The sequence below is a fragment of the Nicotiana sylvestris genome, chromosome 10 (genome assembly GCF_000393655.2).
Source record: "Nicotiana sylvestris chromosome 10, ASM39365v2, whole genome shotgun sequence".
NCBI classification, from domain to species: Eukaryota; Viridiplantae; Streptophyta; class Magnoliopsida; order Solanales; family Solanaceae; genus Nicotiana; species Nicotiana sylvestris.
In genome coordinates, this window is record NC_091066.1 from 13,977,161 (window position 1) to 14,004,168 (window position 27,008).

General features: G+C 39.3%; 2 protein-coding genes across 2 annotated transcripts; one reads left to right on the forward strand and one right to left on the reverse strand.

Annotated features, from left to right (window-relative positions):
* Positions 1-743: 743 nt before the first annotated feature.
* LOC104212160 (uncharacterized) lies at positions 744-5,855 on the forward strand. The gene is made up of 8 exons (XM_009761363.2): positions 744-1,074; positions 2,309-2,745; positions 2,842-2,914; positions 3,038-3,118; positions 3,691-3,754; positions 4,234-4,321; positions 4,429-4,513; positions 5,537-5,855. Exons 1-8 carry the CDS (start codon positions 982-984, stop codon positions 5,576-5,578), a joined length of 963 nt encoding a protein of 320 aa, XP_009759665.1. The 5' UTR covers positions 744-981; the 3' UTR covers positions 5,579-5,855.
* A 6,968-nt stretch (positions 5,856-12,823) lies between these two features.
* Positions 12,824-26,773, reverse strand: LOC104212161 (pre-mRNA-processing factor 19-like). Its single transcript, XM_009761364.2, has 18 exons — positions 26,659-26,773; positions 26,454-26,539; positions 25,009-25,080; positions 24,816-24,878; positions 23,974-24,060; positions 23,402-23,546; positions 23,185-23,309; positions 22,867-22,983; positions 16,505-16,600; positions 16,295-16,354; positions 15,601-15,675; positions 14,770-14,874; positions 14,575-14,691; positions 14,377-14,454; positions 14,167-14,263; positions 13,689-13,740; positions 13,292-13,362; positions 12,824-13,192 (listed from the first exon to the last, which is right to left on the reverse strand). Exons 1-18 carry the CDS (start codon positions 26,669-26,671, stop codon positions 13,080-13,082), a joined length of 1,572 nt encoding a protein of 523 aa, XP_009759666.1. The 5' UTR covers positions 26,672-26,773; the 3' UTR covers positions 12,824-13,079.
* Between the last annotated feature and the right edge of the window lie 235 nt (positions 26,774-27,008).

Genomic DNA, 27,008 nt, shown 5'->3' on the forward strand with positions numbered 1-27,008 from the left:
AAGAATTTCCCTTACAAAATTTTGAATTTTGAAACAAAAAAAAAATTAAAATTATAGGCTTTAAGGATGAATATATTTTTTACTTCAACTTCTTGATATTGTGAATTTTAGGAAATACTATAAAGAGTGAAGTAAAAAGTAAATAAGATGAAAATGGAAAAAAGGAAAATATAAAAATGAAAGAAAAAAGCGGAATCTGATTTAGGCGTGATTATGGGTGTAGTTGACGAAGTTTGACGAAATTTACGAGTTTGACTTGTTTTCATAAAATTAATTAATGTTTGTGGGCTATTGGATGAAAACCGTATTTGTGGGTTAGGCGGGTGAAAAGTACCTTCTCCAAGTGTATTTTCATGTAAATTTTCCTGAATTAATTGTCTTATCAAGGGGAGTTAATACGCGGTGTACTTTTTTTTCCTTAAAAGGTTTTGTCCCACTAAATTTTTCTTACAAGGTTTTTAACAAGGCAATCAAAAGGTATATTGGTAGATATGTGTACTCTTTTTTTCCATAAAATTATATTTAAGGTGAATGTGTATCTTTAGAGAGTTTTTAGAGTTTATTACTTTAAGACTAAATTACTTTTTCTATCACATTATAATTTATCCCAAATCAATAAGAATTGACTTTGTTACTCTGGGCAATACTCTTGTTCTTTTATTGCTTTATAACACAAACTATATTTATGGTTTTATTTTTTAAATTTCGGACAGATGAGTTTTTCTTTCTTTCTTTTGACATTCTGATCTTTCGGCTGTTACGACAATCGGTCGGTGCTGGTCTGCTGGACACCCCCCCCCCCCTCGGGGCCATCCCCACACAACTCCCTCTCCATCCAAAGTTGTTCCCTTTTCCCGTTATGCACATAACTAAAATCAGCAAACGTTCACATTGACCTATAAAAAAACATACCCATTTTTTTGTTCTGAATTTAAAGCTTCTGAATTGGGTAGCAGCTAAAAATAGGGGTGGAAAAGAGGTATGAATGCCATAAAAGATACAGTTTCTGAGAAGCTTTCACGTCTTTTTTCTGATTCTCCTTCTAAATCTTCTGATCAACAACCTCCTGATCAGGTTCTTTTTCTCTCTTTCTCTATTTTAATTTTTTTGTATAAAAGCCCCTATATTTTGTACGTGTATGTTGTTATGAGACTGAGATCTTTGCCTTTAATCTGTTTTTGAGGTTGATATTTTGATTATTAAGCAATGTCATTGTAGTTTGAATATTATTGTTTGATTAAGGTGGTGTCCAGGCCAGCTTGCACCCACCTCGACTATTTCACCTGGTACGTGTAATCTCCAGCCTACACAGGTACCGGGTAACTCGGCGCACCAAGATGTAGACATATGAGGAAGAACAATGTAGTTAGAAGTTAGAACATTAGAGTTTGAATCTTGATGATCCCTTAATGAGCTGACTAATCTGATAATGTATTAAATTGGTTGTCCTTAAAAAATAAATATTTAGAGAACTCTGTATTATGTGATGGGAATTATTTTTTCTTTCCTTATTAGAAGGATTGACTGGTTTTCATTATTGTTTACTTTGCCATGGGGCTTTGGTCTAGTGATAAAAGCGCAACACGATGATGTGGATTAGGCACTTATCATGAGTCCGAATCTTGTGCAGAGTCGCAAACAAAGCCTAGTATTTAAGTGGACAAAGAAAGAGGGACATATGCCCGTTATCTACGGAGTTTCGAACTGTGCGGTAGCGGAAGCTCGGGGATTTCTCGGTTATGGAATTTCGAACTGTGCGCTAGCGGAAGCTCGGGATTTCTCGGTTATTAGTAAAAGAACTATTCCTTAGTTTTTGATAACAAAAGACAAGTTGGGTTAAGCACTAGTCATGCTGGTGTCCTTACATTAGGCGTTTGCGAGCTGTCTTTGAAGTCTTTCAGAGATTTGTATGTCAGTAGAAAGCGCAGAGAACCTCTAATGTTAAAGACCTCCAAGTTATTGAGTATTGGAATGAAACAGGTCCGATATAAGTGAAACGGATATTGAAAATTATATAGCCACACCAGCAAGCTTTATCATGTTCCAAGAACAAATTTTTTATCGCAAAGAACACTTGACATTCTAACTGAAGTCCGTTGAATGCAATTTTCTGCTAAGTTGAGCAACATGCTACATTTTTCCTATTTGGTCCTTTTGAAGTAGGATTTTGGTTTATTCAAGCAGAAATTTTATAGACTTATTTTCCCCTTTGTGTTTCCATATCAGCAGACTTACTGTTTTCTTAAGTATTTTAGTATGCAACCTTTGATTGACCTATTATTGTGACACTGTTTTTCTCTGTGTTTAGGCCAGGCCATACACCAAAGAGGGTAGATCTTTATCATCTATACTTTCTTTCTTTCTACCGTCAACAAATTTTGTTAAGCTCAGAGATCAAAATGATGTCAAGTCACTTCAATCTCATTCTTTTACGTGGAGAAGTAAAAGTTTCTCATGGCGCGATAGACCTTTGGAAAGATACACAGATTGTGATGATCATGATGATTACAAAGAGATGCCGAACGAACCATTCTATACACCTAGATGTAATGGAGAGCCTAATTCTGCAAGGAGTGTCGCCAGCGGTTTCGAAGCTTTTGAAGATGCTCCTGATGGAGACAATTTAGAGCAATCCGTGCCTAATCTCATTGATGATTCTGTTTTCATTTCTCCGGGCTTGTATGATTTTTTCCAGTCTTCCCTCCCTAATATAGTGAAAGGTTGTCAATGGGTCTTGTTATATAGGTAACTTCGACTTAAAACTAGTTTTTACTGCAAAATCTGTTGCAACTCTCGGGCTTGAATATTCATATTTATTCTGTTTATTTGAATGAAGGGCAGCACTGCGAAACATGGTATATCTCTTCGTACTCTAATTCGCAAGAGCGCTGATACTTCTGGTCCTTGCTTACTGGTATTTTCGCCTCCACATTACTGCCATAACTTTTTGCGCATGCACTCCCGATATGTTAGCATTTTTTTTAAAAAAAATTCGTTATCAGTCAATGTGAATTTTTCTTAATCATGCTTGTTACAGATTACTGGTGATAAGCAAGGTGCTGTATTTGGTGGGTTGCTTGAGGCACCACTCAAGCCTACCGCGAAGAGGAAGTACCAAGTAAATTTTCTTCTCTCCTTTTATATGACACAAGTGATAATAGCCAGTATTGACTATCTTTAATCAATCCAAACTAAAGGTAAACTAATATTCGGACTCCAAACCACCATCTTTTGTTGTCTAGTTTTAAACACCCTTCCGCAAGAAGAAACAGTGTATATTCTTAGCAATCACGTAAAACAGTTTGAAAGGTGCTGTATTTGGTGTGTTGCTTGAGGCACCACTTAAGCCAACTGTGAAGTGAAAGTACCAAGTAATATTTCTTTTCTCCTTGACATGTGACAATACCGCATATTCATTTTCTTTAATCAATTTGAACTAATGGAGTAATGGTAAACTATTATTCAAAGAACAGATTACCAGCTTTGTTCTTTAGTGTTACCCTTGGTAATGTTGCTAAGTCAAACACCATTCCGCAAGAAGAAATATTCTATATTATTAGTAGTCACGTAAACATTTGAAACAAGTAGTTATTTTTTGCCTTTTTCATCCTAACCGACCTCTCTCTTCTTTTTTTTTTCTTATATGTTTATTTCCAATGCTAAGGTACCTTTGTTCTATGATTATGACAGGGAACAATTCAAACATTTGTATTCACAACTGTATATGGTGAACCAAGACTATTTAGACCTACGGGTAAGTATATCACCTGGCTACTATATAAGTCCTTAAAAAGCAGTGGCTGAAAAATTTCCTCTAAGGAAGTTGAGGAATTCTAACATAATATCTGTTTAATGTACATTTTCCATTATATACTAAAGTAAAAGAGATTATATTGGTTTAGTATGTAAGTATATAAGATTTTCTCCAACATTCATATATACTGATCATGTAGCTGTAGGCTTGTTGTTTGATACTGCTCGAGCTTGACACCTGTTAATACACCCTCCCCCCCCCCCCTTATATTTTTGAACACAAAGCTTCCTATCCTTAACATAGGCCCATTGTAATGGAGCTGTCTAGTGTCACTTTGTGTTTTGCACTCTCTACATCTTCTTGATGCCAGTAATGAAATTACTTCATCAAAAAAAAGATTGCAAGAGCAAATTATCATTGACATAATCCATGAGAGGGTGCAGACGTAAGCTAATCTTCTTATCTTTTTTTGGAATTAGGTGCCAACAGATATTTTTACTTGTGCATGAATGATTTCCTTGCACTTGGAGGCGGTGGACATTTCGCATTATGCTTGGACGGAGATCTGTAAGTTTCTGTGCCTGGCGTTCAACACTGTAGCTTGCAGATTTCTTCTTTTCTTTCTTACAATTTTCTGAAGTTCCATTTTTGTGATAAAATAAATTTTGATGAAGGTTATCTGGCAATAGTGGACCTTGTGATACATTTGGCAACTCGTGCTTGGCACATAATGAAGAGTTTGAGTTGAAGAATGTTGAGGTAATGTCTTCTTTAATTAATAATCTTCTTGTCACCTGTCCCACAAAAGAATACAAATAAAAAAAGTTGCATAACTCGTGCAAAAATAAGAGGTAGGAAAGGGAAACTTAGGTGTAAGCTCATTTATAATTCCGACTTTGGACTGTACTCAGAAAAAGGGGAAATTTTTTGAATGGTCTTCCATAAATCTAACTCTCTCCTTACGATCCTAATCTGCATGGATTGTCTACATATTGATGCATAACAACTGTATAACAAAGGCACTTCTATTTTAGAAAGTTTGATCACAGTTGATCCATAGATGAGGATAACTGGGAATCATACTGCTTGAATATTTCAAAGACTACATTTTTGGAAGGTCGACAAAATTCAAATGATGTAATAAAGCACTCATAAAGAGGTCTTTTAGAGAAGGATAAAAATAGAAAATATATTGAAGAACAATTCTCAAGTGATGTGTTGTTCTCGTTTAGAAGGGGAGCCTTGGAGCAACGGTCAAGTTGTCTTAGGTCACGGGTTCAAGCCGTGGAATCGGCCATTGACCCTTGCATCAGGGTAGGCTGCTATATCACACCCCTTGGGGTGCAGCCCTTCTCCGGACCCTACGTGTACGTGGGATGCTTTGTGCACAGAGCTGCCCTTTGTGTTGTTCTCGTTTACATTTTAAGGTTATAGATTAGGGCAGGAAAAGATATCATAAGGTTGTTCTAGTGTTAGGGAAGCTTATAAAAGTCAAGCCGCTCTGCTCTCATACCAAACCAACCTATTATTGATAATTAAGGATTATGGCTTAAATAAGTCAAATAGGATCATTCACCAATGCCTGAAAGCTTAAGATGTCACAAACTCACTAGTAAGGTGTTCTAAAACGCGGACACTTTACACGTCATAGCAGACTCGAGAAAATTATTTAGACAAGTTCCTCAAAATTGTGCTGCCAATCTTGTCCAGAAAGTATACTGTTTGGATACTTTGCTGAACATTCTATTACCAATGTTTGACAGTTTCTTTTTCTTGATGCAGCTGTGGGGTTTTACACATGCATCTCGGTACCTTACCTCGTAGCAAGCCTGAAATGTTTTTTTAATATATAAATATGATTATTTATTCTTTCATGCCCAAAGAAGCAGCCGTCTCCATTTTAATGGTGGAGTGTTCCTGCTGTACATGGGCAAGTTGTATCAAGAAATGAGATTCTAGTTAGTGTAGATTAAATCAGCTGATCATTATGGTTGCAAGTACACTCATTCTTCTTGTTTATGACATTATGAATGCTTCTTGCCTGCAAAGGCTTTTCTAATCATACAAAATACAGGTCTCTCATGGAGTGTTATTATATAAACTCTTTATTAAAAAAATGAGTGTTATTATACAAACCACAGCAGTTATATATTCTGCACACAATTTGTAGTTAAGCTATTTGCTTATGAGTGTCCTGGCAATGATTTTCCTTTGCGAAGGCCAATATACAACAACAACAAACCCAGTATAATCTCACAAGTGAGGTCTGGGTTGCGAAGGCTAATACATGCTTCTTAAATCGACACACTAATGCTGGTAATCGTAATTACATGAGCATTATTATCGATCACTAGAAAATAGATCATACTCTATCCAGTCTATAATTAGGATCGGATTATCTATGAATCCGTTCATTAATTTTCCAACAACGCAAACAGACACAGATGCATGTGTGACAACGTTCATTCTTTTTTATGGTATTTTAAAAAATTGTAACCAATCTTATTATTTTCCAAAAAATTGAGAAATCGCCACCAAGTTCTAGCGAACCAGATATGGTGCTAATAGCTTCTTTTTTTTAATAGAGAACTCCCGTATACCAAAAAGTAGAGAATTTACATCAGAACATGATTCTCTACAAAAGACGTCCAATCTTCTAAACAGGTAGGGGCTATATGAGTGCACCAAAAAGCGATCAAAAATAAAAGACTATTCTTAAGATGTGAAAAAGGAGACTCAATCCCCTCAAAAGTTCTCCTATTTCTCTCCCCCAAACTATCCACATGAGAGCTAATGGGGCGAACTTCCACGTCTTTTGCTTTTTTCTTCTACAGAAACCGGCCCAGTTGTATAACATTTCCTTTACCGTGCTTGGCATCGCCAATTGAACACCAAAAAGATTCAGGATTACCCTCCACAAAGCCGAGGACACAGGGCAATGCAACAAAAGATGATCAACTTCTTCCCCTGAGCTTTTACACATGTAGCAGCAAATAACAAGTTTAATCCCTCTCTTTCGCAGATTTTCAGCAGTCAAAATCACTTCCCTCGCCACTAGCTATGCAAAAAAGCACACCTTTGTGGGAGCCTTAGGAATCCAGATCGAGGAGTATGGAAAAGTGGTCTCCTCTCTCACCAACTTACTCTGGTAAAAGGACTTTACGGTGAACAAACCATCGCCACACAAACCTCATCTCCAAGAATCATAAGATGGTTGGGGCTTGTCTTGCCCATATAACAGTGTCAACAAATCTTGGAGCTCCACAATCTCCCAATCTTGCATGTTCCTTTTAAACAAGAGGTCCCATACTACCCCCCACCCCCCCCCCACCCCCACCCCCATGCTCCTTACGAATCTGTTGGTCCATCAATTCCTTCTGGTTTGAAACTCTAAATACATGGGAGAAGGAGACCCTCAGAGTATCCTCTCCACACCACCTATGATTCCAAAAGCTCATTCTCCTTCCATCTCCCACCTTGTAAGTGATGTTGCCACTGAAAGCTTCCCAATTCTTCATGATGCTCCTCCACATGCCACACTCAAAAGGTATTGTGATTGTCTTGGTCCTCCAACCCCCTCCCGTGGAATCGTACTTTTCTACTATGACCATCCATAGAGCATGCTCTTCTACCCCGAATCTCCACAGCCACTTTCCCAACAAAGATATGTTGAATACCCTAAGATCTTTTACTCCAAGTTCACCTCACTTCTTTGGGGAAGTGATTGTCTGCCAATTCACTAGATGAAACTTTCTAGTTCCATCCGCCGCATCCCAAAGAAAATTCCTTTGAAACCTCTCCAGTTTTTCTGTGGTGCTCACAAGAGCTTGCAACAGGGACAAGTAATAGCTGGGCATACTCGATAAAGTACTTTTAATAAGCACTTCCTCATCGCCTTTTGACAAGTACCGTTTCTGGCAGCGTGTTAATCTTTTTTCAACCCTTTCGATCACTGGATTCCAAACCGTAGTATCCTTATGCGAAGCGCCCAATGGGAGACCCAGGTAAGTAGTAAGAAAGGATCCCACCTTACATCTGAGAACATAAGACGAAGCATCAACGTTAGCAACCTCAGCCACCGGAAAACTCTCACACTTGTCGAGGTTGATTTTGAGTTATGATACTATCTGAAACCACTGCAAGACCTGCTTCAGGTAGGTCAACTGATCCATATCGGCATCACAGAAAATCAGGGTGTCATCTGCAAAGAGCATATGAGAAACTCTTCGGGCACTAAGCACCCCGATCGGAGCTGAGAATCCTCTTAAGAAGCCACCGCCCGCCGCACGATCCATCATTTTACTCAGAGCATCCATCACTAGAATAAATAGCATGGGAGATAGGGAGTCACCTTGCCTGAGACCCCTGGAGCTGCCAAAGAAACCACACGGGCTACCATTAACTAGGACAGAGAATCTGACTGAGGAAATGCAAAACTTGATCTATCACCTCCATCTTTCCCCAAACCACATCCTCATCATAATGAGATCCAGGAACTCCCAATTGACATTGTCGAAAGTTTTCTCAAGGTCCAACTTGCATAGTAAGTCGGGTTCTCTATTTTTCCTTCTGGAGTCTACAAGTTCATTTGCCACCAAAGCAGCATCCATTATCTGCCTACCTTCCGCAAACGCTTTTTGGGAGGACGAAATAGACACGTCAAGAACCTTCTTGAGTCTGTTGGAAAGCACTTTAGAAATAATCTTGTAAATGCTCCCCACGAGACTAATAGGCATGTAGTCTCTGATACAAGATGCACCTTCTTTCTTAGGCACAATAGTAATAAAAGAAGCATTGATACTTCTCTCGAAAATACCATTCACATGGAAGTATTAAATGGCTTCTATCAACTCCCCTTGATGGTGTCCCAACAAAGCTGGAAGAAGGCCAAAGAGAAACCATCAGGCCCGGGGGCCTTATCACCAGCACAACTCGACACAGCCTTGTGCACCTCCTCCTCCTCGAAAGCCCTTTCTAACCACTCATTGTCTCCCTCCCCTATGTGGTTAAACTCTATTCCCCCCAAAGTCGGCCTCCAACTAACTTTCTCTTTGTATAAGTTCTCATAAAACCCCCCACTATTGCTCCTTTTACCTCCTCCTCTCCCTCAATCCTCACCCCATCCATAACTAAGGACTCTATAAAGTTTCTCCTTCGATTTGCAACCCCCACCCGGTGAAAAAACTTGGTATTCGAATCCCTCTCCTTTAACTAGAGCGCCCTCAATTTTTGCCGCCAACTAGTCTCCTGCGTTATTGCTAACTCGACTATTTCCCTCTTAACCTCCCCCAATCTCACTTTCTCATATTCATCTAACTCTCTCGCCCCTTCCCCTCTCTCTAATTCCCCCAATTCATGCATAAGTTCCCTCATTTTAACCTCTACCCTCCCAAAAACCTCCTTATTCCACCTAATAATATCTCCCTTGAGCAATTTAAGTTTCTTCGAAATATGCAATGAAGGTGTCTCTGATACCCCGTAGCTTGTCCACCATTCTTTCACCTTGTCACCAAATCCTACCACTTTCAACCACATGTTCTCGAATCATAAGGGAGCACGCACCCTCCTCCCTCTGCATCCATCTAGCAAGATAGGCAAATGATCCGAAGTCATCATAGGTAAAGGAATCTGCAGCACATTCAGCATTAGCTCATCCCAGGAGGGCGATATCAGAAATCTATCAAGTCTAGACCTAGAGTTGGAATCCTCAGCCCTGGCCCAAGTAAACCTTTCCCCTGATAGAGGAAAATCAATGAGAAAGTGATCATTGATGAAGTCAGAAAACTCCTCCATGGCCCCCGAAATCATACTACACCCTAATCTCTCCTTCGGGAATCTAATAGTGTTAAAGTCTCCCCTTAGAACCCATGGAATATCCCATTCCCCCATCAGATTGGCCAGTTCCTCCCAGAAAAACACCTTGGACTCTTCTCCTACCGGTCCGTACACTCCCCCAAATCCTCACTCCACCCTGCTCACTCTATCTTTGACAAGTGCTGCTATCATCCCACATAAGAAAAATGCCCCCGACACTTTCCACTGCTGGAACCCAGTCATATTTTACCCAACTACCTCCCCAAATACTCCTCACAATCACATCCGACAAAACTTCCATTTTTGTCTCCTGAAAACAAAATCACCCCACTCTCTAACTCTCACTTTGATGATGACCCTTTTGTTTGGGTCATTTATCCCCCTCACATTCCATGAAAGAATATTAACCTCCATAAGTAACAATATCCCCCTTTTCCCCATCCCCCCCCCAACCGAGCTCCCTTCCTCCCTGTCATACACATGTCCCCTTCTCTGGTACACCACTACATCTCCTAAATTATTTTGCTTAACACCTTGACCCAACTCCCTCCCTGCACCATCATAAAAAGATTGTTGCTCAGTCTCTCTCAACAGTTCTAACACCCTATCTTCCTTCCCTTCAAAAGAAACACCTAGAAACTTCCCAAAGTTTAATAGTTTATCCTCCATCCGGAAAGACATATCCCCTCCTCCAATCCCTGACGAAATTGGATAGGCGTCTTCTACATGTACCCTTTCCTTGCTCCTGTCGGAGGAATACAAGACCATAGCATTGCTAGCAATAGGAACCTTAGGTGCCGAAAGGATCTCACTATTTCCTTGAGGGGCAGTAACATCTGAAATTAACACCCCGCTGCTATAGGAATGTCCAGAAACACCAGTAGGGTAGCAGGAAGGAAGAGAGCATGGAACCTTTGGCGGCATACTAACTGGAAATACTAGTCCGGCACTATCATCAATTGGGGAATGCTCAACAATCTCCCCAGAAGAAGAAGAAGCTTGAAGTGTAACCTCAGCACAACTAAGCCCAGGAGCAGATGAGGGGGCGATGGAGTTGGGTCCATTAGAGGCGGGAGGCCGTGGAATAACAGCACCACCTTTAGCCGGTGCTGCCCCTGAAGCAACAGCCATCGAAGAGGGGCGCAGGTCACTAGAGCTCGGTGAAGAAATGTCGTTGTGTGAAGCACCATTGGCAAAAGAAGGAGGAACGATTGTTCCTATATGCATAGAAGCCTTATCAGACGCAACTTGAAATAATCTGGGCCTCTTTGGATCAATTCTAATAGAATTGGGAAAAGTTATTGCGCCCATGTGAGGAGGCCCGGGCCTATACTTGCTGAAACCTTGCCCGACCCTATGATAATTAGAAGAGGACCGGCCCATTCTGCCTTTCCAGACCGCATCACTAACCCATTCACGTCGTCTCCTCCTATTAAAATTTTGTCTTCTTCTCCCAAATTCAAACCTCCCATCTCTTCTCGATCTAACATTTGATTCTGGCTTAGACCACTGATCCGGTGAGCCCTCCCCTCCCTTCTATTTGACCTTCCCTTTTCTTCTGCCACTATCACAGGCATAAAGATAGGGTGAAATTCAGGGCTCAACCAAACCCTATAAATCAAGTAGCCATCTTCCACCACAGTGGAGACAGGGATTCTGCCCCCTTTCCTCACCACAATCCTTACTCGCGAGAGATCGTGTAAGCTGCAAGTGACATCAATAAAAAACCCCACAGATTTCCCCAATCTTCTTGAATAGTTCAAGACACCAAAGATGCACCGGGAGACCCACCATGTTGACCACTAATGATTCGCCGGTGAAATGAGGGTCGAGACACCCATCGTGCTCCACCCATCTATCTAGCTTTAAAAAGTTCCCATCGAACCACCTGTTTCCTTTGACAAGAATTTCTTAAGCTTGAGACTTGCCGATAAAACGAAAGAGATATTGAGTGTCCCCAATTGCGATATTTTCAACCCGTCCTTGACGTTCCATGCCTCTGCTACCCAGTTCCTAACAGCCTCTGGAGAACCAACCCATTTGGAGAAAGACTCAATCAGACAAGATTCCAAGAAACCCTTGCGCTTGAGAGTGTGCTCCTCAGACAGCGAGAAGTGCGGCTCCTGCCCTACGTCAAGCTTTCGATGGCATCTTTCCCCAAGTTCTAGGGCTGGCCAAGAGGCAGCTTTGATGAACGACATATTTTCCAGTTTTCTAGATTCTAGAGAGAAGTAGGAGCTTCTCTCTATAGAATCCATCATATTCTAAATGCAGATCTGGCTGAAAAAAGCCTCAAAGGTTAGAATATCAGTATTCACAGTGGGTGAAAACAGTATTATAGGGAGGGAAGAAAGTTTTCTAGTACTGACAAAGGAAACAATCGCCGGAATCTAGGGTTTAATGGCCGAAAAAAGAAAATGTCGTCGAATTTTGGTGAAACTGAAATGGGAAGGCTCGGAAAAGCCTCGAGAAGAGGCTGTCTGAAGAAAAAAGTTTAAAAAGTCACCGGAAAAAGCCACACGCGCCGGCTCGTGGCTGAGATCTCGCCGGAAAAGCAGGCGAGTTGGCCGCGCGTGAGGGCTCGGTTGCCGGAGAACTTCACTGGGGTTTGGATGCGGGAAGCTTGGCTCTTGATGGGGGTGGTGAAGTCTTAGAAAGAAGAAGAGAGAGAAGATGCCTGGGAGCATTTCTGATTTCTAGGGTTCTCTTTTTTTTCTTTTTTTGCAAAAGACAGCAAAAAAATCCTCCCTAAACAATGCTTTTTCGGCATCGGTTGCCGGAGAACTTCACTGGGGTTTGGACGCGGGAAGCTTGGCTCTTGATCGGGGTGGTGGACTCTTAGGAAGAAGAAGAGAGAGAAGATGAAGGAGAGAGAAGATGCCTTGGAGCATTTTTGACTTCTAGGGTTCTCTTTTTCCCCCTTTTTTCGCAAAAGACAGCAAAAAAATCCTCCCTTAACAGCATTAAGATGGATGGATAGTTGTATCAACGATGCTTCACTGATTCAGGTCCGTTTTGCTACTCTCACCAATAAGGTCCCAATGTTAAATTATGTTAAATTCTGAAGAACCAACAGTTATGTCGGAGAAGACAGTTTTGCTGTCGTTAAATTGTGTGTCAACGTGAGCTAACATCAGCAGAAAGGAGGATAAGACAGAAGGTTGTATTCAAAATCTGAGTCCGAATTGCGTGTACTTAAGCAAGTTCTAATTTTCCTGAGCACGTCTTGGTTTTTAATGGAAAATGGATAGCGGATGCATATGAATGAATGATATATCACTATTCAAGAATTGTTTTACATCACTTCTATATTATACCATGTTAGTGGTAAATATGTTTCCCTGCTTCCCCTACTAGAATGGAACTATATTGAATAAAAAACCACTGAAGTTACACTTGAAAGAACAATAAATCTCTGTCAACCTCTTTCTTCACCCTGGAAGATAAATGTGCCGACCCCGCAGCAGGAGTTGTAGGACTAGTTATCTCCTTTTAACTCCTCTAACTGAGCCTAACTCTCTGATTGATCCTCCCCAGGCAGCCCGAATATTCTTAAATTCCGATCCATGGATCCAACAGCTATGTATTTCGCATCTGGTCCGAATTTCAGACATGTTGCTTTACCTGCATGAGACAATAACAGACTCCACTTTAATAAACAGGGATGAAACAGAGGACATCAAAAGCACAAATAGGCAAAAAGAGCGAGCAGAGAAAGCTTACCTGTGCCTGACAAGTCAGGGAAAGTTTTGATGAGATTCCATTCGGACTTGACACTTGCAGCTTGATGAACTCTGATTCAGCGCAAAATTATGTTGATATTAATTCCAATGTATCAACAGAAAGCTCCAAATAGCAATCAGCATTTAAATGCATAATTGGAATGGAGGACAGTCATAATCAAAGTAACAACAATGGCAATGACAACTACACCTTAATCCCATTCTAGTTGGGGTAATAACTAAAGCCTCATTGATCACCCAGTAAGGTGTAGGGTGATGACAAAGGACAAAATATAAGTTCAAGCAAAATTAGGACACTTGAACAACAGATGTTCTAAGGGGGTAATGCACCTTCCTTATCCAGTAACCAGCACGGGAAGTTTGTAAAGAAGTCTTACCTTATATCTGAGCCTCCTAATGCAAGATAACTTCCACTGTGGTCAAATTCCACTGCAAGTACAGAAGAAGCAGCTAGTCAGTTTTTAAATGCATAGAAATTCCCATAGAAGATACAATCATCTTAGTAAATGATTACAAACTGCAGTAATGAAAGACATTTCAGATATCATTTGTAGAAAAATTATCTTTAAAAGCAAGTTTGACAGGTAACCATAACATTATGAAGCATCAGAAAAGAAAAGGGTTGAAGTGCCCCAAAAGGGAAATGATCCATATGTACATGCAACTCCTAAAGATAGTATAATCATAGATATATTATAGTTCATATATAAAACAAGAAACTTGGCTTTTAAACTGCTTAGTGCGCACTAAAAGTCGAATTTTGCTAAACCACTTAGCGAAGTTCTTTTGATTAACACAGCTCTTCTAAGATATTTTTCGTGTCAAACTCCAGTAGAATGCAGTTAGTATTTATGCCTGATTGAGTTGCTGTATCTTCATCATAAGGAGTAAAGCTTCTGAAGTTTCTCAATTTGCGTAAATCCCAAAGTTTGACGCCATCTTGGGCTGCGGTCTGAAAAAAAAATGAAAAAAGGAAACCCACCAGTTAAAATTTTAATCATAAAACTTAGTTAATGCTGGTAAAAGAATGGTCAGCAAAGGTTCATTCAGTAACAGAACACTCACTGCTAAGAAATAACCATTTTCTGAGAAGGAGATTGCAGTTACTGCTCCAACATGGCCATCAAATTTTGCAACATTTGCCTATATAGCAAGCACCAAAAGGGAATCCAAAGAAAAAAGAAAAGGATGAGGAACAGTAAAAACAATAAGATAGAAGAGGAATTACATCAGTAGCTTATGCAGCTCTTCAAGAATACACACCTGGCTTTTTACATCCCATATCTTGACCAGAGCCCCCGAAGTTCCTGCTCCAAGGATCAGACCATCAGGATGAAAAGCTGCAGATGTGTAGCCCTCAGATTCTGAAGCATCTGCTACCTGCATTAGAACTTTAGAGTTGATGACCCCAGAAATCTGAAAATTGTTTCTGGAAAAGAGAACAAAGGAGCAAGATACCTGAGCAAGGCATAAACCAGAAGCAAGTTCATAAAAACACCATGTGCCATCAAGAGAAGCCGTCACAAAGTACTTATTGGTTGCATGGACTGTGACAGCTTGCACCTGAATTTATTGGTAGATAAATCAACGTTAAAGATTCACTATAGTTAACAGAGAGCCAAAATTTCAGTTGTGGGTCCATATTGTTAAGTCGAAGTAATATTTGTGCTCTGAAGAACTTGTATAATAAAACAAGGCAGGGAACAAGGTATTACCAATTTCCACGGAAAATCTTAGGGTTTTGCCACAAGCATGTGGAATGGTGTTAAGAGCGTTCCTTCCTTTGACCCACTCAAGTATGTATTTAGAGGTGGAAAATAACAATGTGGCTAGCTCTGGTAAAGAAATAATGACATCTATAGCCAGCTATCTTCTCTCTTTTCGCTCCTGCCTCTCTCTAGCTAAAAATTGTTCCTTGTCTCAAATTTTGTTCATATTGCTTCCTCGCAAATATTCATGGTGAAACATAGACAACCATAATCATACAACTAAGCATCAGCCCCTATGGAATGACTTCCATCCCAATTTTTCATCACTTAGGCACGGATCTCTTTCATTCCAGCCCAGGAAAGAAACATCCAAATGGCAAACCTAAAGCGGAGGTCGAATATCAATGCAACCAACCACAAAGTGCATTCTAAGTTTGAGAGACAAAGCAAAATAAGGTTTTCCATAATCCATCTTAATTCGTCAAATCAGGATAACTAGTAGCACCTTGTTAAAATATTCAAAAAGCCAAAGAACATCATAACTTTCAGTATTAATAAATGAGATAACAAGATGAAGTACCTCAGCACTGTGATCCTTCAAAGTATGCTTACAGTCATAATTTCCATTTTCAGAGCTTTGCCACACACGTACTGTCTGCAAAGGTCAACTGCAGAAGTTCAATAGAACATGGAAGGCAAAAAAAATACATGCACCAGTTATGCAATTGAACTTCAAGCAATAACAGCATTTAACTTACCCATCTAAATTGATAAGTAACATCTGAAACTAAAGCTGTTCTTATGTTTCATATGTACCACTTTTCAATCCTACCTCAACCAGATCTTAACCTAGAAATGAAGGACAAAGGAATCACTAACGAACACACAAGTTTGACCAACATGCCCTTTATCTTTATTTAGCATTCTGTTCTTTAAAGCATATCAAATAGTATAATTTTGTGGCAAAGCAAATTGTCACCAAATATTTCGGATTTAAAGAGATTCTGTACTTTCACAGTTAAATCTTGGATACCATGTATTTCTATATCCTTCATAAGTAAACCCACGTTTCATTAATTCCAAACAACTATTACCGACCCATACCACCATATGGTAGGAAACACTGGGAGAAGTAAATGTTCTAAATGACAAAGAAGAAGATGAAGTGGACTATCAATGAGAATACGATCATGACAACTGAATCCAAAAAACAACACACAGGAAAGGAACAAGTCAATTGCAACTTCCGATCAAACAGAGTCAAACAGGTTTACCTTATCTGCAGAGCCAGTAACTACTAGTTCACCCTCAGCAGCAAATCTGATACTGGTAACCTAAAAAAGAAGAATATGAGCCACAAATTCGTTGCGGGTAAGGTTAATGAATAAATAAGTATTAATCAGGATATCAGAAAAGGAGGATATCATGAATCAGACATTCTTGCTTGGAATAAAATAATGATGTATTGGAAAAAGATAACAGACCCTCTTTGAGTGACCACTTAGTGTCGATACAATCTGCCCTGAAGGCCGATCAAAGATCACAGCATTTGAATCAACTCCACCAGTAGCAATGATGTCCTAATAGATAGGCAAAAAAAAAAAAAAAAAAAAATTGAGCTACCAATATTAAGTTTGGTGATACATCTTCTACATGAAAGAAGACATAACCATTAACCGAGATAACAAGATGCAAATGCAGTGTCTGATAAGTGACAGCACTTTGACACCAATACAGTGTGACTATATTTTTTGGTAAAGCACAATGCATATATTTAAATCTGACAATAAATTTATCATGAGCAATTAAATGTGTGAAGATTCTACAACAGGGAACATCCTCGAAAAGTATGCAGAAGTCCTAGCACCAGACTAAACCTACCCATTAAAAATAAATATAGTACAGTTTACCAGTAAAGTATTTTTGCTCATTGACCACAATGCTTTTAGCTTGATAGAATCCAAGAGGTAATCCTTAGATCTACATTTTGTTCCTAATAAAAGGTTAGTGACCTGTGATTAAGCAGGAATACAGCAATAACATTGGCTATCAAGATATCATTAGCTTTTCTACTTCAGATTTACTACTTACATCCCTCTTAGACGGACATATGGAGTCTATCAGATAGCGCACCTCTAGAAAAGAGGAGCCATGTTTGAGAATGTACAGAAGGGTAATAGATTTGCGAGTTGCACAAAAATCATAAGCATTTCCGGTTTCGTACATTTAAAATGAAATTGTGAACTCAGGCAACTAAACATGAAATGCAATCAAGCGTAGTAATACTTTTTCTTCTCAAGAAATGAGTTCTCCAGAACAATACTTGTGAGAAGGCACGGGAGAAAATATGATATATATTGATAGTGTGTAATGCAATACAAGAGGTGCTATTTATAGCTACTCTATACAAAGGGGATACTACTCCTATTCCAATGTGGGACAATTACATAGCTATCTCTAACACTCCCCCTCAAGCCGGAGCATACAAATCATATGTACCGAGCTTGTTACATATATAATCAATGCGAGGACCAGTGAGGGACTTGGTGAAAATATCTGCAAGTTGATCGTTCGATCTCACAAACTTGGTAGTAATATCTCCTGAAAGTATCTTTTCTCTGACGAAGTGAGAATCAATCTCAATGTGTTTAGTTCTCTTATGAAACACCGGATTTGATGCAATATGAAGTGCAGCTTGATTATCGCACACAAGTTCGCACGCAAGTTCCATCCGACTGATTTCACCAAATTTCAACTCCTTGAGCAATTGGTCCAGACTAGTTCACATGTTGCCATAGCCATTGCTCGATATTCTGCTTCTGCACTAGACCGAGCAACTACATTCTGTTTCTTACTTTTCCAGGACACCAAATTTCCTCCTACTAAAACACAATATCCAGACGTAGAACGTCTATCAGAAGGTGATCCTGCCCAATCAGCATCCGAGTACCCAACGATCTGCTCATGACCTCGATCCTCAAACAGTAATCCTTTGCCTGGAGCCGATTTTATATATCGGATAATGCGGACAACTGCATCCCAATGACTATCATATGGAGAATTCATAAACTGACTTACGACACTCACAGGATAAGAAATGTCGGGTCTAGTCACTGTGAGATAATTTAATTTACCAACCAGACGCCTATAGCTTGCAGGATCGCTAAGCGGCTCCCCCTGTCCAGGCAGAAGTTTAGAATTCGGATCCATCGGCGTGTCAACAGGTTTGTAACCTGTCATCCATGTTTCCTCAAGAATGTCTAAAACATATTTCCTTTGAGAAATAACAATACCTGAGCTAGATTGAGCAACCTCAATACCTAGAAAGTACTTCAATCTGCCTAGATCCTTAGTTTGAAAGTGCTGGAAGAGATGCTACTTCAGATTAGTAATATCATCCTGATCATTGCCCGTAATAACAATATCATCAACATAGACTACCAGATATATACATAGACTTGAAGCAGAGTGCCGATAAAACACAAAGTGATCAGCTTCACTACGAGTCATGCCAAACTCCTGGATAACCGTGCAGAACTTACCAAACCAGGCTCGAGGAGACTGCTTTAGACCATCAAGTGACCGACGCAAGCGACATACAAGGCCACGAGACTCCCCCTAAGCAACAAAACCGCGTGGTTGTTCCATATAAACCTCATCCTCAAGATCACCATGAAGAAAGGCATTCTTAATGTCCAACTGATAGAGGGGCCAATGACGAACCGCAGCCATGGATAGAAAAAGGCAAACTGATGCCACTTTAGCCACTGGAGAGAAGGTATCACTGTAATCTAGCCCAAATATTTGAGTGTATCCTTTGGCAACAAGACGTGCCTTAAGTCGATCAATCTGGTCATCGGGACCAACTTTGACTGCATAAACCCAACGACAACCAACGGTAGATTTGCCTGAAGGAAGAGGAACAAGCTCCCATGTACCACTTGTATGTAAAGCAGACATCTCGTCACTCATAGCATGTCGCCATCCTGGATGAGACAACGCTTCACCTGTAGACTTAGGGATGGAAACTGAAAACAATGAAGATATAAAAGCATAATGGGAAGATGACAGACGATGATAACTTAAACCAACATAATGAGGATTAGGGTTTAGTGTGGTCTGTATACCTTTTCGAAGTGCAATCGGTGTACTAGGAGCAGGATCCGCAGTAGGAGCCGTGTCAGGTGCAGGATGAGAACTAGATGGGCCTGATGTAGGGCGCGAACGACGATGATAAGTCAAGAGTGGTGTTCCTGTGGCTGGAGAACTAGGAGGGTAACACTGGACTCCTCAAAAGTTGGTATGGGCGAAACCTCTGTGGTCGAAGGTGGAGGAGGATTGATACTAAACTCCTCAAAAGTCGGTATAGGTAAGACCTCAGATATGTCATGGTGGTCAGCAGAAGTGACGTCAGTTGTGAAGAAAGGTTTAGACTCAAAAAATGTGACGTCAGCTGACATAAGGTACCTACGAAGATCAGGTGAATAACAACGATGTCCCTTCTGAACACGAGAATAACCAAGGAAGACACACTTGAGAGCACGAGGAGCTAACTTATCTTTCCCCGGGGCTAAGTTATGAACAAAAAATGTGCTCCCAAAAACCCGAGGTGGAAGAGGGTATAAGGCTAACTGGGGAAACAATATTGAATGTGAAATCTGATCCTTGATGGGAGATGAAGGCATCCTATTAATCAACTAACAAGTTGTGAGAACTACATCGCCCCAAAAATGCAGCGGAACACGAGACTCAATTAGAAGTGTGCGAGCAGTCTCAATAAGGTGCCTATTCTTTCTTTCTGCAACCCCATTTTGCTGAGGGATATAAGGACAAGATGCCTGATGAATAATTCCATGAGAAGACATAAACTGCTGAAACTGAGAAGATACATATTCTAAGGCATTATCACTGCGAAAAATGCGGATAGAGACACCAAATTGGTTTTTGATTTCAGCACAAAAACTCTGGAATATAGAGAATAACTCAGAACGATCTTTCATTAAGAAAAGCCAAGTACATCTTGAGTAATCATCAATAAAGCTAACAAAATAACAAAATCTCAAGGTTGAATTGACTCTACTAGGACACCATATATCAGAATGAACCAAGGAGAAAACAGACTCTGCATGACTCAACACTATGCGTAAAGGAAGCTCGGGTATGTTTCCCAAGCTGACACGACTCACAATCTAATGTAGACAAACTGGATAAACTAGGCACCATCTTCTGAAGTTTGGATAAACTCAGATGTCCTAAACGTACGTGGATTAGATCTAAAGGATCTATAACTAGACATGTTGTGGAAGGACTGAGCGAGTTAAGGTAGTAAAGACCTTGTGATTCACAACCTGTACCAATTGTCCGTCCCGTACTGGGGTCCTGCATAATAAAAGAATCATCAATAAATATACCACAATTGAGGGCACGAGTCAAACGACTAACAGATGCAAGACTAAAAGGACAACCAGGAACATAAAGAACAGAATCTAGGGTGATAGAAGACAATGGGTTGGCTTGTCCAACTCCTTATGCCTTAGTTTGACATTCATTGGCTAAAGTAACAATAGGAAGAGACTGTGAATATACAATATTCAACAAAAGTGATTTATTACCAGAGATGTGATCAGAAGCGCCTGAGTCCATGACCCATGGTCCAAGAGTACTAGACTGGGAAACACAAGCAAAAGAATTACCAGCAACAGAAGTATTAGTCTGGGCAACTGAAGCTACTTGTGGAGATGTCTACTTACTTGCTCGATACTGAAGGAGCTCATTATATTCTTCTTTAGATACAGAAAAGCCCTGGTTACCTGTAGTCTCGCTCTGAGCAACGTAGGCATTTTTGGGTGGACGGCCATGTAGGGAATAACACATTTCACGAGTGTGTCCAAGTTTGTGACAATAAGAACACTTGGGTCTAGATCTCCCAAAACGACCTCCTCCTCGTCTATTCTCCATAGCTTGAGATGCCCGAACATCCACTGTCTGGGATGCAAGAACAGAGGAATCAAGTATTTGTGATGAAATCACTGGGTGACTTGGTGCTGCAATAAGGCGAAGTAATCGAGAGAATAATTCATCAACTGTGGGGACAGTCGGACTCGCCAAAATCTGGTCTCGTACTGAATCAAGATCATGAGGAAGTCCAGCGAGTGTAAGAACTAGAAACATTTTATGTCGTTGCTCTTGTTGTTTTGACACAACAGCAGAAACTGGCATCAATGTCTCAAATTCCTCCATGACTGCCTGTACCTGACCCAAGTAAGTAGACATATCTAATTCTTGCTTCTTTAAGTTTGTCATCTGTGATATCACATCATAGAAGCGAGATATGTCATTAGTGTATAAGGTACGAGCCTTTGACCAAACCAAATAACATGTCTGGAATGGCCGAAACAAAGGCATCAACTTAGAATCAATAGAACGCCACAAGATGCTACATAATTGAGCATCAATTTTTGCCCAAAGCGCTATCGCCTTTTCATCTCCTTCGCTAGACTGTTTAATCAGATGATCTTGCACACCTTGACCTTTACACCACAACTCGACAGATGAAGCCCAAGCTAAGTAGTTTGAACCTCCCATTAAAGGTTCCGAGGTAATCATAACATTAGAGTTTCCAGAACTCATGCTTTTAGACCCAAAAACATCAATTCCCAAAGACATCTTGTAAATTATTACCAAATAAGAGAAATAATCAACTGTAATCCACTGAAAATAGAGTAAGGAACACTGAACCAGAATAGGAAACTACTGTAGCAGTTGGAAAGTTACTGTTGCAGCCGGAAAATATTCAAAGTGGTCGGAAATATTCAAAGTGGTCGGAATGAAATAAAAACAGTAGGGGTAAGATCGAAATTATCAAAAAACCCAACTGTTCTGAAGGAACTTTTTCGAAAAATGGCCGGAAGTCCACTTTTGAAATCACTATTCACGCCGGAAAAATATAAAAGTGGTCGGAATTTGGTGTAACCTGGATGGGTAGGCTCGGAATTGCAAGGGAAACAATCTGTCTTGAAGAGTCGTCGCCAAAAAATGGCCGGAAGGTGGCCCACGTGACGTCGGAACTTCGTCGGAAAATTTTCTTCGGACAGCTACAGTACCGCCAGGATTTTCACTGGGGTTTGGCCGCCAGACAGTGACTACTCTTGTGGTAGTGTTGGATTTTTTTTGCACAACACTGACCGAGACAAAGCAGACGCAAAACAACTTTGAAAGTCACCGGAAAAAGGGTTCCGGTGACTGATTTCACTTCACGGAATCGCTGAATTTATGCACAGCAATAAATCTCTCACGATAGCTCTGATACCATGTGAGAAAGCACCGGAGAAAATATGATATATATTGATATTGTGTGTAATGCAATACAAGAGGTGTTATTTATAGCCACTCTATACAAAGGGGATACTACTCCTATTCTAATGTGGGACAATTACATAGCTATCTCTAACAATACTGAACAGATATTAAGTGAACATCATATGCATACTTTTGAGAAGGTTAAGAATATAAATTACCAGCTCACTTTTAAGACCTTAGTCAAAGCACCTGATACTGTAAAACTTATTGCCTTGGACGAAGTCCAGTGAAAACTGCTGATATTCTTAAGATAAGCACTCACAATTCATGTAGAAACAAAGAAGCAACAAACCCTAGGCAACTGTACATAGCCAGAAGTTTTGTTAACAAAATGACTCATATATCCACTTCTGTAGTTCAGAGATACAATCATAATCAAAATGATCAGTTGCTCGGCGTCGTGTATGAACAAGAAAGGGATGCGAATAGATGAACAAGAATTGAAAAAGAATCAATAAAAATAGTCCAGATAAAGATGGACCCATACCTTAGGATAATGGATATCCAGAGACAAAATGCCTGGTTTGTTTGTTTTATGAAGAGGATAACTATTCAGCTGGGTATATCTTTCAACAGCATCAACCGGAGCCAATGTTGCAGGAATCTAGGTGGCAAACAAAAGTTGTATAATCATTTTGCATTCAAACTGGGGGAAAGCTAAATAACTCATATACTAGTGACTTTAAAATGTTCATACAATTAATTTAAAAGAGGAAAGCATATAAGCTAGAAGATGAGCGGGGAAAGAATAACACCATAACAACATCTTTCCGATTTATAGAGTTTTTTCCATAGCAGATATTACCTGTCGCCTTTTCCTTTGTTGTGAAAGAGCAGCATTACAATCTTGAAGCTCTTTAATAACATCGCCTGATATTCCTGGGCGAATTTTCTTACCACCAGGACCCATCTCCTCCTCCGCAGCAGCAGCTATTGATACAAGTTGATTACACAAATCAGCAAGTATGGAAAGAAAAATGGCATATTATAGACCTAACAGTAAAATTAAAAAAATCAAGGACCTCTTTTCCCATTGCTTAAAGCATCACCATTAGTTGCAGTTGTAGTTGCTGCCACGGGTACTTGTCTTTCAGCCTGTGCAAGCAATGCTCTTGCCTCGTCCCTTTCCTTTTTCAACCTAGCAATTACCCGGCATGCAGCATCATGCTGCCAAGAAAGGGCAGATACTTTCAGCAAAGAATACTTCTTTTCTATAAAGAGCAAAGAATGCAACAGATAGACATGCATGTCCATACAAGAGGCAAACAAGTAGGCAACAGAGGAATATGAAAGAAAGGGCTATATTTCAATCATAGAATATGAGAGAGAAAACATTTGAGATACAAAAGAGTACGATAAAAAATGAGAAATATGATTGAGCATTTTGATGTCGTAAAATCATTTGATTCATTCACAAAGACAGTGCTAAAAAGATATGGTAGGAAGGCTATCCATGAACCCCTATCAAGCCCAACAACCTATATAAACAAACAGGAATTCTTTATTTGCACCAAGACAATAAATGAGGAAAGGAGCTCTATAAATTCCTTAAGCTTGTCTCAATGCTTTGAAAGATGCTCTATATTATTATTACCTGATATAGAGCATGACTCAGCTCTTGCCTTGCAGTATGTAATTGTTGTTCCAATGCAAAATTGGATAGCATCAGACCATCCCACTCCTATAAGACAAAATAAAAACTATGATTTTAGACCCATCAATGTAAAATATAAAGATTTTTATATAGATATATAGCACTAAAAAGGAATCTAATATTACAGATCCGCGTTTGACTCCAACTACCAACCTCAACACAGAATTCTGTATAGTATACATGAAATTAAAATGTGCAAGATTTAAATTTCTATCAGATATTGCATACATGCTAACGGGAGTAACAATAAGAAAAGAAGAAAAAAAAAGACACAAGAAATAAAAAACTAAATAAAGTGATCTCGATTGTGCAACAAATGCTGCCTTTGAAAGGAGAAGGAAGAGGACATTAATCATTTGTTTCTTCACTGCAAGTACACAACACAGTTTTGGCATTTCGTTTTCAATTTTATATCATGGGTCTAAAGTGGTGCATGCCTGTTTCTACATTTTAGTTTCTTCAAAGTTGGCATAGGAAGGATCTACACAATGCCTCATCTCCTTATAGAGGCACAATTCCAGCTGCTACTTGGTGAGCCATTTGGAAGGAAAGTAACATTAGATTTAGACTTTCTAGCTCATTATACAACTTGTAATGGCCTCAATATTTTGGTTCTCCTCCCAGCATTACCTTTTTGTTGGTAATTCAATATAAGTTACACTTCACCTATCAAAAAAGACTGATTTCATACTACGCCTCACCTCAGAGTTTTTTTAATCTATTTATGTTGCAAGTAATGCATAGAAAACGGAAGCAGAAAATCTAGGATCAGAAATACATACTATCTGAAACATTCCCAACATCCCAGGAATACTGGCGGCCTGCACAGGTCGGGGCTTCACTATCTGCAAAAGGTCCCAAGTAAAGGAAGCTGCACTATAAAAGCCCATTTGACATCATATGGTACAGAAACTTCAAAATTGCTGTCAAACACTACAAGCAAATCATGCTAATAAACTTCAAATGGATTTGTACCTTGCCAGTTTTAACTGGAATAATGTCATCCATTGTCAGTGGCTCTCCAGTGACCGGACATTTACCATAATCCTATACGAACAAAAAGAAACGGAAAAATAGAAGGAACACACCAAGCAAACATGAGAAAATGCAAAATATTTGTCCCATAAATCAAATGTATTTATTAATGTTACTCCAAGTTCGCATCGTATTACATAACTACATCATACAAGAACGTATTAAAATTCCCGAAATCTAAACAATCATCTATACAAATCAGAATTTCATGTACACACCAAATATACAAGGTAGACAAAAGAGAATCCTTAATGCAACAATGAACTCTTGATTCTTGGCCCCTTCAAAAGTTTTCAATCTCTCTATATAATCCAAAAAAGAAAATACAAAAGGGTGCCATATTACAACAAATAAAATGAGAAAATGGAGCATATACCTAGAAATCATTAGACACCACATTAAACATATTTTGAAACAAAAATTATAATATTGTTTACTAAAAAACTAGGAAAACTTTCCAATGATCAAATTGAAAATTAAGGTGTAAATAATTTAATCGCTCTGTTCAGTTTTTTTCCTCCGAAAAGAAGCTGACTTGGCCCAAGTCAAAGATAGGGAACATCACATCAACCTACTCCTAGCTATCAAGATAACCTAGGTCAATTCTCTTAGTTCAGTAGGAGGGGCAGAGATGGAAGTTCGAAGAGATAGAGACCAATAAATTCCAAATTTGTGCTAATGGGTAGAAATGTAGAATCATCCAACCTAACAACATTCTTAGTCGCAATTACGTAATCATAACTTTGGGTTCTAATTTTATTTACATACAACCAAACAATCATTTTTTTAGGACGGTGGTATTCAGGCCAGTTTGTGCACACCTCAACTATTCCACCGGGTACCTGTATCTTATACCAGCAAAGATACCAGGTAACTACAATCAATCAATCATATTAAACTTTATAGACCAATATTACACTCAGTATGGGAGCTATATGAATTTTCTACTATTCACTCCGATCTTATCATGTCCATTTGGTTTTTATATTAAGCAACTCTATTTACTTTTGTGTTTATGATAGTGGTTTCCCGGCCAGCTTGCTTACACCTCAACTAATTCCATTTGTACCTGCTACTTCCTACCAGTACAAGTACCGAGTAACTATGTCCACCAAAAACTTAGACAGATAGGAATAACTACCTAGTATTTTTTACTCCATTGGGATTAGAACCTAAGACCTCATTTTAAGCCGTTCTCTTTACTAAGCACAAATAAAACCCTCCATTCATACACATTCTCAAATTCTAAACCTTTTTTACTTCAAATTTTACTTTAATGACTAAGATAAGCAACACAAAACAACTTCCACATAAATAAGAAAAAGAAGACCACATGAAAATATGTTCACGCACTAAACACATAGAGAGTAATAAAAAAAACTAACCGAGATGTGTCTTTCAATTAAACGCTTCTCAAAAATAAGTCCAGATTTCATTGACACTACTGGCACTTCCGGTACCTCACCGGAAACTGCACGTACAATTGAGAAAACATAGAAAACGATAAATCAGATATAAAAACATAAAAGCATATATTAAAGGTATGAAGAAAATGCATAAAGAGTACGTATAGAAGGGATTGGGAGTTACTTGAACAGTTCATTGTTGAAAATTGAGAGCTAGGGTTTTGGATTGAGAGCTGAGTTTCTAGTTCGCCGTGAGCAGAAGCAAGAGCAGCTGATGAGCAGTGACAGCTAAAGAGGGAAAAAAATCAAAATTTGAGGGTATGAATTGTTGTAAATATAGAATTGATACCCGACCCAAATTGAAACGGATGGATCATGACCCGGCTTCCTCTTTTTGTATTTTTTATTTTTTCAAAATTACTTTTGAATTAGGAAACTTAACTAGGTAAGTACTACTCGCTCTTGTCCCTTTAAACTTTAAAAAATAATTAATTAAAAAATAATTAAACTGAATTGTACTTATTTATTCCTTGA